Source organism: Callionymus lyra, chromosome 3 (assembly GCF_982586985.1).
Source record: "Callionymus lyra chromosome 3, fCalLyr1.hap1.1, whole genome shotgun sequence".
Classification (NCBI taxonomy): domain Eukaryota; kingdom Metazoa; phylum Chordata; class Actinopteri; order Syngnathiformes; family Callionymidae; genus Callionymus; species Callionymus lyra.
Window position 1 is genome coordinate 17,718,826 of NC_141820.1, and position 13,910 is coordinate 17,732,735.

General features: G+C 41.2%; 1 protein-coding gene across 1 annotated transcript; it reads right to left on the reverse strand.

Annotated features, from left to right (window-relative positions):
- Positions 1–1,292: 1,292 nt before the first annotated feature.
- nampt1 (nicotinamide phosphoribosyltransferase 1) lies at positions 1,293–10,026 on the reverse strand. The gene is made up of 11 exons (XM_087786718.1): positions 9,845–10,026; positions 6,555–6,711; positions 5,844–5,947; positions 5,573–5,701; positions 4,326–4,484; positions 4,125–4,261; positions 3,652–3,877; positions 3,416–3,535; positions 3,214–3,354; positions 2,972–3,109; positions 1,293–2,896 (listed from the first exon to the last, which is right to left on the reverse strand). The coding sequence occupies exons 1-11, from the start codon at positions 9,896–9,898 to the stop codon at positions 2,783–2,785; spliced, it is 1,479 nt and encodes a 492-aa protein (XP_087642844.1). The 5' UTR covers positions 9,899–10,026; the 3' UTR covers positions 1,293–2,782.
- Between the last annotated feature and the right edge of the window lie 3,884 nt (positions 10,027–13,910).

The following is a 13,910-nucleotide window of genomic DNA, read 5'->3' on the forward strand; positions in this document are numbered from 1 at the left end:
ACATCTGTAAGGATGAGATGCTGATGTTGGAGGAGACAATATGATGTGTGTCTGTGTGAACAAGGAAGTTCAGTTGGATACAAGCTCCCCTGGACATCATCAGAGGTTTTCTTCTCATAGCAGGGACCTGTATTCGTAAAGAATCCTCTCATAGAGACCCTAACTTGACCTTAACATTCCTAGCAATGAGTTTCGGTTTATAGAAGCGATTCCAGAGCATTCTCAGAGAACTCTGAAAAAGGAATGGACACAAACTTCCATACTAGTGATGTGTAGTTCACCCATTTGCTACTACAGGAGTCATTTCAATAGCTGTGATTGGCTGAATCTTAAAAGCTAAATACAAAATATGTTTTTGTTGATAATTGTTAAAGGATGGACCCCCAATATACTCTTAATAAGATTAAATTCTATGGTCAAGATATAGTAGTTGTAAAATATATTTAACATAAAATATCTTATAAATGAATATATATATACACTTATATTACAGAAGAACTGAAAAGTATTTACATTGTGATAGCCGTTTTTATTTGCTTATATTAATTTCCTGCTTCCATCGTTACTAGGATTTCCTGTTGACTTTTAGGGGAAATTCTTAGAAAACATGACTAATAGTGTTAGAATGTGGCCACCAGGAGCAACTCTCCCACACTTATCGTAAACTAGAGGCATACAGCCCCTGGGGTCCTTGAGAACAGAAGAACTCCCACAGATGTTCGACAAGACAACGTCTCAGAGAAGAGCTGGCAAGGGACCACAGACCACACCGACCAACAATCGCTCACCGAGACCATCAGGTTGATGGCCTGACGTGTTAAAGACTCACAAACTTGTTTCAAATGTTGAAGTCTTCCTCTCCAAGATGCAGCAAGTCTCTCATCATGAACATTTTTTGAATTTATTACTTTATAAAGTTCTCCCCCATTGGAAATCTCAGCGAAGAAGAGGTTACGAGAGCGGAGTGTCTTGGTCTTCACTCCTCCAGCCAGCAGTAATCACACTCAACTTTGTTTATACAACAAGATTGTTGGAGGTTACGATTTCTTGGATTAATGATTAATTTTAGCGATGGATGCAGGATTAATTACATGCGGTGACAAACTTCAATTCTTGATCAATGAAAGCAGAGTGGGTGAGGTTATGGTAACCAAGATTTCATCTCCAGAATTACATGTAAAAATTTAAATGAAAAGAGTTTTGTACTGATGAACAAGTCTAGTTGTGATTGACAGGAGGGTCGTCCAGGTGACTATCTATCCATCTATCTAAATAAATAAACACCACAAAGATCAAATTGACAGCACGGCGTCTTTAATCCGTGTTGACGATGTTGCAGTGAAAACATCAGTCGGGGACCGTCAACAAATATACACACACAAGTAAACAACAACAAAGAAATGAACTCACAATTGTTGGCATTCGAACTTTCACTCACTCCATGACATTTTCAGGGGAGGCACTCACATACTCGTGGGAGGGCAGTTGGGCGACTGTCAAATGATACACAACAGCCACTAACACACACGCTTGGATGAGAATCTGTTGGCTTTGTTTCTGTGCTGCACATCATCATGGCTACCATTGGAGAAGCGCCACCTAGTGAGGACCTCCAGTCATGTGCAGAGAAGACAGCAAGCTTAAATAAAAAAAACTCGTTAAAGGCAGCGTGAAACCAACGCGGTCAACATGCTCCTCCCTAATTCGTGAGCAGGAGTTACTGGTCTTTGGCGGCTATGATTTTTAGAATTTAAAACTTTAATATATTGCAGAAGTCGGGAGGGAAAACGCCTGTGATTGGTCAAAATCTTTCGCCCAGGTGAGATTTTTTTAGGATTAAAAACGGAGGTCTTTATTCAAAGGGTTTTTCTACTGAAACGTCTACTCCGCGAGTCCAGACTGAAAAAAGCGTGAAGATCAGTCACTTCCAAACTTTAAAATAACTCCCATGCACACGTCAGTGACGACAAACATCAGGAGCCACACCTTCAGTCATAGAAGAATATTGCAGTGAAAGCTGAAAGAGGAAAGATTTGAAAATATTTTCGTATCTTTGGGCACACAGAAGAATCTGTCATCAAGCCCATACAAATACCGAAACAGAAATATTTATGCGGAGAGGAAGTTAAAATACACAAAACTATTCATGCAGGACAATTGAAACAAACAAACAACAATATAGGTGTTTTTGTACCAGTCAGGCTTGAGACTCGATTTGGTTTTAAAGAAAAGCTCACACATTATTTTTGTCATAATAACAACCGTGGTTTAGCAGTAGTATTGAAACATTTACTACATAATTTTGAGACTTCATAGCTGAAGATTTTCAATTTCTTTTTTTAGACTGAAGGTGAGCAGCTGGTAACACGAGTGACACGATGTTAAAACACAGTTTTCAAGATAACAAAAATCGGTTTTATGTTTGTACTGACACAAGTGGGCGTATGTGACGAGTCCTGTTACATTTTGGTCATTTAATTTAAAAATCTCACCTGCGCTTTGTCGCCTTTTCTTGAGGATTCTAATGGCCTCCTTATATGATATGACTGAACCATTTCTTATTTTTAGCCATTTTGTTACCAATTAATTTCCCACAATGCACATATACACTCACGCACGCTGCTGCTTTCAACTGCATGATTACAAATCTCAGCAAATTGGTGACTTTTCAGTGTTTCAGGAACGTTTTCGGGAAGTTCGCAGTGCACGACACCTCCACCAGAGGTCAGGAGGTTGAGACGGGTTCAGGGGGTTGGGGGGACGGGAGTGAATGGTGCTGTGTTTACTCCAGCAGCTCATCCAGCTCGCTCTTTTTGAGCATGGCATTGTCTCTGACTTGGTCGAATGTGTACGTCTTCACGATCTTGCCATTCTGAAAGACTGTGTGCAGAAGGTCCTGCAGGAAGTAGAGAACAGGCTGTTCAGATGAAAGTACAGGGGTTGGGGGGGAACCAAGGGGGGGTGCACTTACCTCGCCATACTCATCCTCCAGGTCGCCCTTCCCCTCTTCCAGGGTGACAAAGTCTCCACTTGGCGTCAGGTGCAGCGACAGGCGTCCTTTCTTGGAGCGCTTGTTGGGGTCTGCGACCGGGTCCTTGAATACGTTCACCTGCAGGAGGAGAACACAGGCTAAATGACCATGTCCCTGGTTCCTGCTGAGGCTTCTTCTTGAGGATACGACTGGTCCACACAAAGCACTCGTTCAGTTCTCACCCCGAGTCCGTTGGTCACCACGTAGCTGCACTTGAAGGAGCAGTTGAGCAGATCACGGGTCAGCTTCTGCAGCAGGGCTCCTCCAGAGCCGAAGGCGATGTTCTCGATGGACCACCGGTGCTCCGTCATGCCCTCCACGATCTGGACCACAGCAAATGTGTTGATGGAGGTCTTTGGGATTTGTGTGCGTGTGTCAGCTCACCTCCTGCAGTGTGTTGATGTCCACGCCGTCTCCTTGGATCACACGGATGTACGGAGGCAGAACTTTAAAGCCTTTCGAGTTCTCCTCTGGAATAAACTTCTTCCCAAGAATCTCCAGAACCTGCAGAAGACACACGTCAATCCGATTCCATAACGCCACTGAAGACGCAGCCAGAGAGAAGGAGCAGGAGAACAAAGGTTGACATTAGGAGATGGCATCACATTCAGCAGTCGCACCTTCAGAACTGTATCAAGCGGGTTTCCAGAGTCGGGCCGGACCACCAGTGGAGCGTGGGCCCCGCGGGCCTCTATCAGTGACCTCAGGTCCTCTCCCCAAATCTTCTCGCAAGCGTTGTAGATGTCGTAGCTGTCGCTGACGATGGAGACTGGCACGCTAGGAAACTGTTTGATGATGTGCTCAAAAGCATCTTTCTCGTGGTCCTTGCCCCACGCTGTGATGGTGCTGAGGAAGAGGCGGGTTATCAATCACTGTCAATCACACATGTTTGAGAACTGACATGTAGGTATTTGAGTTATTGAGGGTCATTGGTTCATCAGAGTGTCAAAACAATCGTTTAAAGCACTAATGCATGAGCTGCTCTCATGTCAGTTTTTACACTTAAAACAGAGAAATAGTCAAACTTCAGAAAACATACAGTTGATCTGATCAATATCATTTTTGATCAAGATCTTCGCTCAAGGACGCTCACCTATGCTCTGCAGCCGGGACGGAGAATCCAGGCACTGGGTCTTTGGTTCCGTAGAACTTCTTTATGACGCAAATACCGGCAACCGTGTCCGTGCCTTTGAAGTTTACCAGGTGAGCGGAGGCGCCGATCCCTGCGGTCTGAACGGAGCAGAGAGGATTGTGGGAGATTAAGAGACTCCTGAAAGCCAACTTGTCGTCATACCTCCTGAGACGAGACCCCGCGGTAGCCAAAGTCGTGCAGCTTGTACTCCAGGCCCTCCAGATTTCCAGAAGTCTTCAGCAGGTATCTGGCCAGAATCTTCTTCTGCTCTCTGGAGTTGGTCGCCACAGTGATGGGATACCAGATCTGAACCAGGATGGTCTGCGCGCACACACACACACACACAGCACAACTCGTGAAAGGACGCTTGGCTGAGAGTACTCAACTAAAGTGTGTGTTGACCTCCAGAAGATTACTTCACTCTGGCTCAAATTAATCTAAACATGTGACAGGCACGCACCAGCGCGACAACAAGCACGATAGTGTTCCCTGATCAAAGTCTCATGACAACAATAACAGTGTGTAACGTCTACACACACGAAAACCTGATCCTTGACGTTTTCTGAAAAAAATGTAACCTCAACTTCAGCAACCATAGAAAGCATGTTTTAGGGATCAAAATGTGAGGAATGCTTACTTATCACTGTCAACAAGTTATGGATATGTCCCCCCTTCATTTAAGAAACAGCATACAAGGACTGCTAAATAAAATGATTCTGGTCATGCGACATTTAAGGGTCACTAGATGAGAACAGTGCAGGAAAACTGCACTGCATATGAAGTGAAGAGAAGTCAGGGTCTCCCATGGTGTTAGGGGACAGGGCTCATCAACCTACTAAAGGACACTGTGTGACGAAGGGTTACCATAAGCGAAAAAATATATTTATTGATGTTAACTTGTATCCCCCAAACATTTTTGTATTCTCTTCCCATATTGGTGGTGCAGCAAGAGAGGAAAAACAAAATCAAACATAACAAGATGAATATCCTGGAAATATTTTTTCAACAGGCCCACTGGCTAATCCCTTTGTCTCTGCAGGCTACCAAGTGGGCACCAGGTTGGTAACACCTGCTCTAGGATGACTGGCAAGAAAGGACGTGAGGGAAAGTGTTGCAGTGAATGAACATCTGGTTGAGAAGATTCATTTTATATCCAGTGATGATTCGAGTCAGTGATGTCATAAAGAGGCATATGTTTGTGCTCCCACATTCCTCACATGCAGTGAGCTTAAGCTCAAAGAGTCTCTTAAATGGAAGTGGTCTGGTTTCTGTTGAGTTTAAGGCAGTCCAGTACTTCATCTCTTCTAGTCCCGTTGTCACTGTGAACCAAACCCTCTCAACACAACCAGATGTAGATACATGATGATCACAACCTTGCAGAAGACACACACAAGACACCGGGGACTCACCTCAACCCAGTTGGTGAGCCAGTAGCATTCCGGGTCAGTGCTCACCACCGTGAACAGAACGTTCCCACGAGGAATCACGCTCCCCTCCGGCACCGCTTTGATCTCGATGGGAAGGTGTCCGTTATGTTTCTGTGGACACAAGCAGAGGTTGGTCCCGATCACACACCAAAAAAAGTAGGAATTTATCGTCCAGTTTAGTTTATTATTTGATCAAATTAATCCATCGACATTCAAACGTTTTGACAAGTGAAAACCGAAAAAGTAAAGGCACCTCAAGGATGTAGTTCCAGCCTTTCTCGTTGAAGACATCATCCTGGAAGTGTGCTCTATAGATCTCCTTGGCCTCCTGAATTTTCTCTGGAGTCACCACCTTCCCTGCAACAGCACACACAAGAGCATGAAGGATTTTGGACAGAACAGAGTTTCTCCAGCTGCATGCACATCTCCTCCTTTGAGTGTAAAAAGTCTAAAGAACATTCTCTTAATGAAGTCTCAGCCAGGCTCCTCAGCAGCAGCTGTGCTTTTGCCTTCCTGGACTTCAGTTACTGCAGCCTGAAATCCTCTTAACCTTTGTTTACCTCCTTCTCGCTCTTATGACTCCGAGCGGTGAGCACGAGTGGCTCCTGCAGACTGACATCGACACCAACCAATTCCTGCGAGTGTTCCTTAACTCAACTGAGACAACTTGTGTGGTTCAAGAGTATATGTGTGAGGAGAGCGGAGGAGCTCAGTGAGGTTCAATCACAACTTTATTCATTCTGTGTAAGAAGCTGTAACAACATTAGAGCTGTCAGTCAACACATCCGACTGAGCAGCAAAAAACCCGGAAGAACATCTCATTTGTCTTTAGGTCAAAGCTAAGTGTGTGTTAACCACAAGTGTGTAGCTCGTCAGTTTTTGAGTATGTAACATTTGTAAAATTGCACTTCGGGACATGCAACTAGCTGAGCTGATAGTTGTGGGTCACATTCATGTATTTTACCTTTCAGGTATTTATGGAGGATGTACTGGAGTCCATAGAAGACAGTCTTGTCATATTTGACCTTCCTGTTCTTGCCAGGGTCGGTCCTCTTCTCCCGACACTCAAAATAGGAATATACTTTGCTGGTGTTGGGGGGGTACTGCTTGTAGTGTGTCACCTGTGCAGACAGTAGAGCAGTTAGCAACATATTACTCTATTACATACTTAACATTTTCAGTGAAAAATAGTTGAAGGGTTTACATCTCACACAAAGGTCCCCATATCACCTGCAACAAGGTCAGTTTCAGAATGTGTTTCGTGCTGAGATTATTATTTTTTTCCCTTCACCTTAGATGGCAGAATTCCAATGATCAGGATAACGTTGCAGACGTCACTCGTACATTCACAAGGTCAACCAGACCACAATCACGGATTGCTGCCAATCTTTTGACTTCCTCCGTACGTGCTCTATGAGATTGTCTAATCTTCCTGGACTTCTTTGTCGTCTAATCAGTGGAATGACCGAGTCAATGGACCACAAGCAGTAACTCCCTACACATTTAGTAGAAAAGAAGACATTACAGAGCCACATACAGAACCAGTCGTGGTTCTGGATCCAAACCTGTGACACTATCCTCCATTTGACCCTACATAAGTGCACGATTACAACACATCTACGAGTAGTGTAATAGAATGCCAATAGTAAGGACCTGCTGCTCACATGACTACTCGCAATGACGTCCTAAATATACATATTTCAGCCTCAAGTCCAATACTACAACAGCACATGTCATTGACAGTCTGAGCAGTGCACAACTGATACATCCACACTGTCAAAATATATATTTACAAGAATTCTAAATAAGGTTATGTTGGAACTTGGAAGCTTATCTGGCATTAGGTTTATTACACAACTCATCCGACTTCAACTCCTTACATAAGAGATTTGAGAGAAATTACACAAAGTATTGAAAGTCAAGGAACTTCGTGCTAAAGTCAACATGCACGCACAAACAGAGAGGTCAAATAGAAGGTCAAGAATAATTCATGCTCCAGAGGACAGTGGCTAAATGTCAATAGTCGACTCAGTTTCTAGGCCTCTGTCCTTTAACTGCAGGTCAAACGCACCTCAAAATAGATGCCTTGGGGTGGAGACACCCAGCAAAGATTAGATAGTGTCACAATAACAACCAGCCTTTCATTCAACATTTGCTGAGTCATTGATTATTATCTTTCCCACTATTTTATAGACAGTGTTGACACAATTTTATCATACAACTTAAATAGAGCTGTCACAACAGATGTAGCTCACCGACAAGTCAACCTTCACAACATGTAAGATAAACAACACAAGTTAAAAATGATTAACTTTCTCAAATTTAATTGATCACCTAGAACGTCCTCTTCTCCTGAAATCTTTGTGTTTCCAACCAACCAAAATGTTTTCAGTTGAAGAGTAAACATGGACGCTGTCAAAGAGTCGTAATGTTTTTTCAACCGTGCACGTATTTCTGAAAACACATTAACAGATGCAGACACACACTCACTGTCAGGCAACCGTGTCATTAAAAGGTGAAATCTGATCTGCCCTTTTGTTTGTCCCAAATATACTTGTCCTTTGACCTAATGGGAAGCTCCAGTGAAAACACTGACAGTTAAGAAAACTGCGACTGTGCTGGAAACTCCTCTGTGCAAACAGACATTAGTTGTGTTTACCCTGTTCATCCAACAGCACACAATAAAATATATAATGATTATGTACCAAGTTATTCTCTCCGTTAGAGGAAACATGTTTAACCTCATTTCTAACCGGCCATGAGGTAAGAACCAAGATCTCTGACTCAATTAAACTCCATCATAGCGAGGACAATATCCTAAGTTGTATTTCTGCTCGAGTGATTTGACTCAGTTATATCTAACCCCAAACATGTCCAAACTTGTCCTCCAGAAAATGAATAGTGGTTTCCATCTGCTTGACAACGGTTTAGTGTTTGTTTGGACAGCCAGCCTTCGGACTGGTTATCAACTGATCAAACTGTGTATTCCGCTTGGTTAAGAACGAAAAACCTACACCCACTGAGCCCGTCTCATCATTCATGCTCCGATTCATCTTCAACGCAGTTTATCGACCTTTTTTTTTTATACATTTATTCATTTATTACATGAGTTCACATAATTTGATTAAAATGTGAAATAGAGACCAGTTCAACGTTACTGAGAAAAAGAGAAGAAGAAAAAAACAAGATAGTAATGAACACAGAGTACAAAAAGTAAACCGTGATCTGGTGCGACTTTGTGAGTTTAACATGGATTTTCCTTGATTTTCTGGGACTCCTGTGTTCTTCTCTGTGTTATCTTGACCTTTTAAGTATATATATTAGTATTGTTTTGATTGTTTAAGCGCTTTGTGACCCTGGTCTGGAAAAGCGCTCTAGTAATATAAATTACTTAGTTACATCCCTAAATCTGTTGACTCTAAAGTGGCATGTGACGTCATGAACTCTATCACATTGAAGTCCTGTCATTGAAACATATCTAACCGCACACTTTTTGGATAAATAACCTATGTCAGTATTACGGCAATGTTCTTTGACGAGTCAAAAAAAATACTGTGTTTAAACTTATTACGGAGTGTATTATATTAAAGTAGCAACAGAAAGATTGGATAATATAGTTTATAAAAATAAAACTCACAAATGAAACATAGAATCAAAACTATAAACGTGTTTTGTATAGGAATGTCAAATTATGATCAAACCCATGTCAAAACCTAAAGATAATATTCGTCTAGGTCAAAAGGTGTAGTACGTCACGGCAGTAGCAATTACTGCCGGTGACGTCACGACCATGGCGCCTCAAACAAAAGCAGGTGTATGGTTAAAAGGTCACGTTGTTGGCAGCACGTCGAAGCTCAAACCACCAGCTTTTGCTTTCGGTTTTGATTTCTTGGAAACGATTCTCTTGAGAGTGTGGGGGAGGGCGTCAGTCTGACCCGGGCCGAACTCTCCCAGTGGTCCAGCGAGGACGCTGCTAGCACGAGGCTAGTGTTAGCATTAGGTATCAATGAAAGCCATTTAGCTTTTTTTGAGCTAACGCGGCTAACGAGCGGCGCCGGTGAAAAAACACGCAGGCGGCCTCAACCCGGACGAGTCCCACCACCTCGACCCCCATTTAACGAACCCGTATATCTCCTCAACCCCCCGCACGTATGGCCCAGAGTGGGCTGGAGGAGAGCGGGACGGTGACGAGCTGGCCCTCGGGTACTCGCGTCGGAACACGGCAGCTTCCCGCCATCGAGCCAGGCTCGTTACCTTGTAGGAGTCGGTGGCCAGCAGGATGTTGAAGTCGGCGTCTCTTTGCTCCATCTTTCCCCCTCCGTTGAGTCAGTCGCAGCTGTCAGTTGTGTTGAGAGCACTGCTGCCTGCCGGGGGCTCGGTGCTGGTTGTGGAGCCGGGCGAAGGGGGGAAGGACAAGGGGCGAGTACCGAGCCGAGGGGGGGGAGGAACCTCGACGCGTCATCTTCGGCTTCACTCGGCTGACTCACGACGACGAGCAGCCAATCAGAAGCGCCCGTCGACAAAAGATCGTGTACTCGTGACTCCCCACGTGTTCACTCGAGGCTACCAGGAACAATAAAAGTTCCAGCAACAATAGGTGTCGGTAGTAAAAACATACACTCCAAATACATTCCATTATCAGAAACTTCTTTTCCCAGTGTTGTAAACTCAACAAAGGTTTTTATTTTTGTGGTGGCATTTCATAATAGAATCATGAAAAAAAGACAACACACAAAATAAGCAAAAGAAAAACAGAATTATTTTCATTGAAATATATGAACGAGATTATTTCTTTCATCACATTTGTTTTACGGCAAATCTTCTATTTGAATTAATGCTGAACTGTAGCGCACAGATTGAAAACGTGAGTTGGAAACAGGAAGAATGTGTTTCTCAATCTTAGTCCCGTGTTCGTTCAACATATACAGGGAGACTTAGTTATCTCGTTTATTAAAACATTAGCTGACAGACATCCAAGGATTGAAAACTATGCAGGATAGTCCAATTCTGATCTACACTAGTGGGACAAAGTACAAAAAACACTCCGAAAATTACACTATGATGGAAAGTAAATACAATTAAAATCATTCTAGCTTTAGGTGTAATCATATTTGAATTGATTTACCAGTAAAAAACATCAGCTGTTTTTAAAAAACATGAGGATTAAAGTGAGAAGATCTTAAGAGGAGAAGAGCTCAGATCGAACAAAGTAAGTAAGTAAGTAAGTAATTTTTATTTATATAGCACTTTTCCAGACCAGGCTCACAAAGCGCTTAAACAATCAAAACAATATTCAATCAAGTATATATTTTAAGGATCAAGATGAAACTGATAACACAACAGGAGTTCCAGAAAATCAAGGAAAAGCCTGAACAAATAAAAATGTCTTAAGATGTTTCTTAAAGGAGTCAGTAGATCCATCAAGTAAATAAGTAAGTAAATGGTATATTCCCAAAGAGAGACTGTGTGTTCCAAGATTATATTTTGTAACTTGCAAAACAGCTAAATATTGGGTGATTTCATGAAATCATTTGTTTTGTAACGGTAATAAAATGTGAGAGAAAGAATGTGTCTCAGAAAGATAAAACGATCATGTTTGATTTACTCTGAATGTCTTATGGAAGATAAATAACGTGTTTCATTGACAATCAGATTGGAATTGTTGTTACTTTTACCAAAAATAGAAATAATTAGATGTTTTTATCTGAATGACTCCCTACAGTGACTTATTTCATTTTTTTTTTACAGCCAACCATAGTGCCTTAAGTTGTAACGATTATTGTTAACTTGTAAAAACTATGACATTCCTACTATTATTGAAGTCACATTAAATGTCACCTTGGGTTAGAGGGGTCAGAGGCCAGAGTCATTCCAGGAATCTTTGTTTGTGTCTCTCTTCAAACCATGTTTCCTGTTGAAAGTACTTAAAACAGGATGATAGGGCCTGATTGATCACTTCCTGTGACTTTCTATAAAACATGTGTTAACAATTGATCCTCTTCAAACATTGATTGGTTGACTTAGATTAAAGTCGCCACACAATATCAATGTGATTCACTTCATCACAGCTGCTTCATAGTCGTGTAATAGCTACACCAGTGACGTGAGGTGAGGTTCATGGTTGGTGAGGCACCGACTCTTATAGTGTCAGTTTTACAAGTATATTAACCCAAAAGGGAAACTTATTCAATTGGCTACTGGTTATTTCATATCTCAACAGCATTATTCAAACACACGTGCACATACATGCATGGTCTTGGGTGACATTTTTAAAAGACGATTTCTACTATTTTATTAGGCTGATGTCCTCACCTTCATAAATCTGTCATTTTTGACAATATCATATGACTCAGATAGTTAAAAAAAAATTCAAAAGTCTATAAAGAATTGTTGTGATATATTGTGGGATATAAGTCTACATCCTCCAGATCTTTGGCAGTATTTGATTGTGGATAAATAAGTAAGTAATAATTGGTTATTTATTGATTTATAGCATCATAAAGGTGTCATCTTTAACATTATTGTAAGAGCCACAGCAGAAATATCATGTTTTTAATTATCAATTTATTAAATATGTTATATTCAAAATCTTAACCTCCCATATTTAATGATCTTGGACATCTCAATTGGCTGAAAATCTAAAACTAAATTTGTTTTAAACAATCAATGGATATAGAAAAATGAATGAACTGATAATGATAATAAAATAATTAAAAATGGTTTGACAAACATGGATATTAAACAGTAAAGGTTCTATTCTAGAGCCGTTTCTATTCAGCTTGTACATCAAGGATCTACCCTCCATTTGTGACGATGTGGAGGTCTTGATGTTTGCTGATGATACGGTCTTCTTTACACCAGCCCTGACGCGAATCCTGTAGCAGCTAGACTCTCTACAGCAACTGAGTGGCTTGACAGGTCCTGTCTTACACTGAACATGGAGAAGACGGTCTCAATGTTCTTCTCGAACAGAGGAATCCAAAGTGTCCTTCCAAATATCTATGTGGATAATTTCACAATCAAATATGTAGAAGAAGTGAAATACTTGGGTGTCTTTTTGGACCCTACGCTTAATTTTAAAAATCGTGAAAATGTGCTGACATTTCACATTGCCAACTTGAAACACATCAGGAGCTCCTCATCATTGGAAGCAGCAAAATGTTATTTTCATGCAATGATAAATTCACATTTGTTATACTGCTTGTCATCATGGTCCCAAGCGAAACCCACAGTTTTAAACTAGGCCTTAAAAATCCTTGATCAAAAACCTCAGCGTTACCACCATTGCTTCATCCTTGAAAAACATCAAATCTTGAGCTTTGACAACTTGTTAAGGTTCTCTAATATCTGTCTGGTACATAAAGTCCTGCATGATGCTGCCCCTCCTCCCCTAAAGACCTATGTACAGCCACGCTCTCAACTAACAAGCAGAGCTTTAAGGTCAGTGTCCGGAGGGGACTGCAATGTTCCAAAAAGAAAGTCTGCGTTCTCTCGATCAGCCTTTTCATACAAAGGCATTAAAGAATGGAACGGGCTCCCAGACAATCAAAGGAACAAAGCATATTTTCATCGCTTCTCACAGGCTGTCAAAGACTGGCTTTTAGACCAGTCTTGCTCGCACTAATAGTACCAGACCGGTATTTGGCCACCATTGACATATTTAGATTGTACTGTGTTTTTGTATATTATTGTGTTTTTGCTTTATTTGTATGTGATGTATTATAAAAACTGTCTGAATCTTTGGAAAATAGCATTGTGCTAAATCTGGTTCAGCCATGTCATAATGTAACTGCACATTATCCTTTTAAATAAACTGAATCTGATGATAAACGATTACAAGGAAGATGCAAAAACGTTTATTTCCTCCTACCAAAGGGAAGTTATTTGCCAGATTTAAACGTGTCTCTAGAGTGAACAATCCCGAGTGATAGTTAGATTGACAGCATTATGATGTCAGCGCTGTATTTGAATTAAAATGTTAAGTTACGATGACTCGATCAAACTTGTTATGTTAGTCGCATTGCTGCCAGTAAAGACAGACCCGCCTTTTGTTGCTTCTGATTGGTTAATATGTTGTGGGGTCTTCTGTGATTGGCTAGATCTGCGCAAAAGGACTAAAGTTTATCATCATGAAAAGATATATAGGTTAGGTTAGGTTAGGTTAGATAGAACTTTATTGATCCCTTTATTCATAAAAAATAATCAAAATAAAATAAGAACAAGAACAAAGAGAAATAAAGAGAAATAAATACTATTAAATGGGTTATTATAAGCGAAAAACAAAGAACATTTGATTTAAGGCCAAAATGTAGTTTTTAAA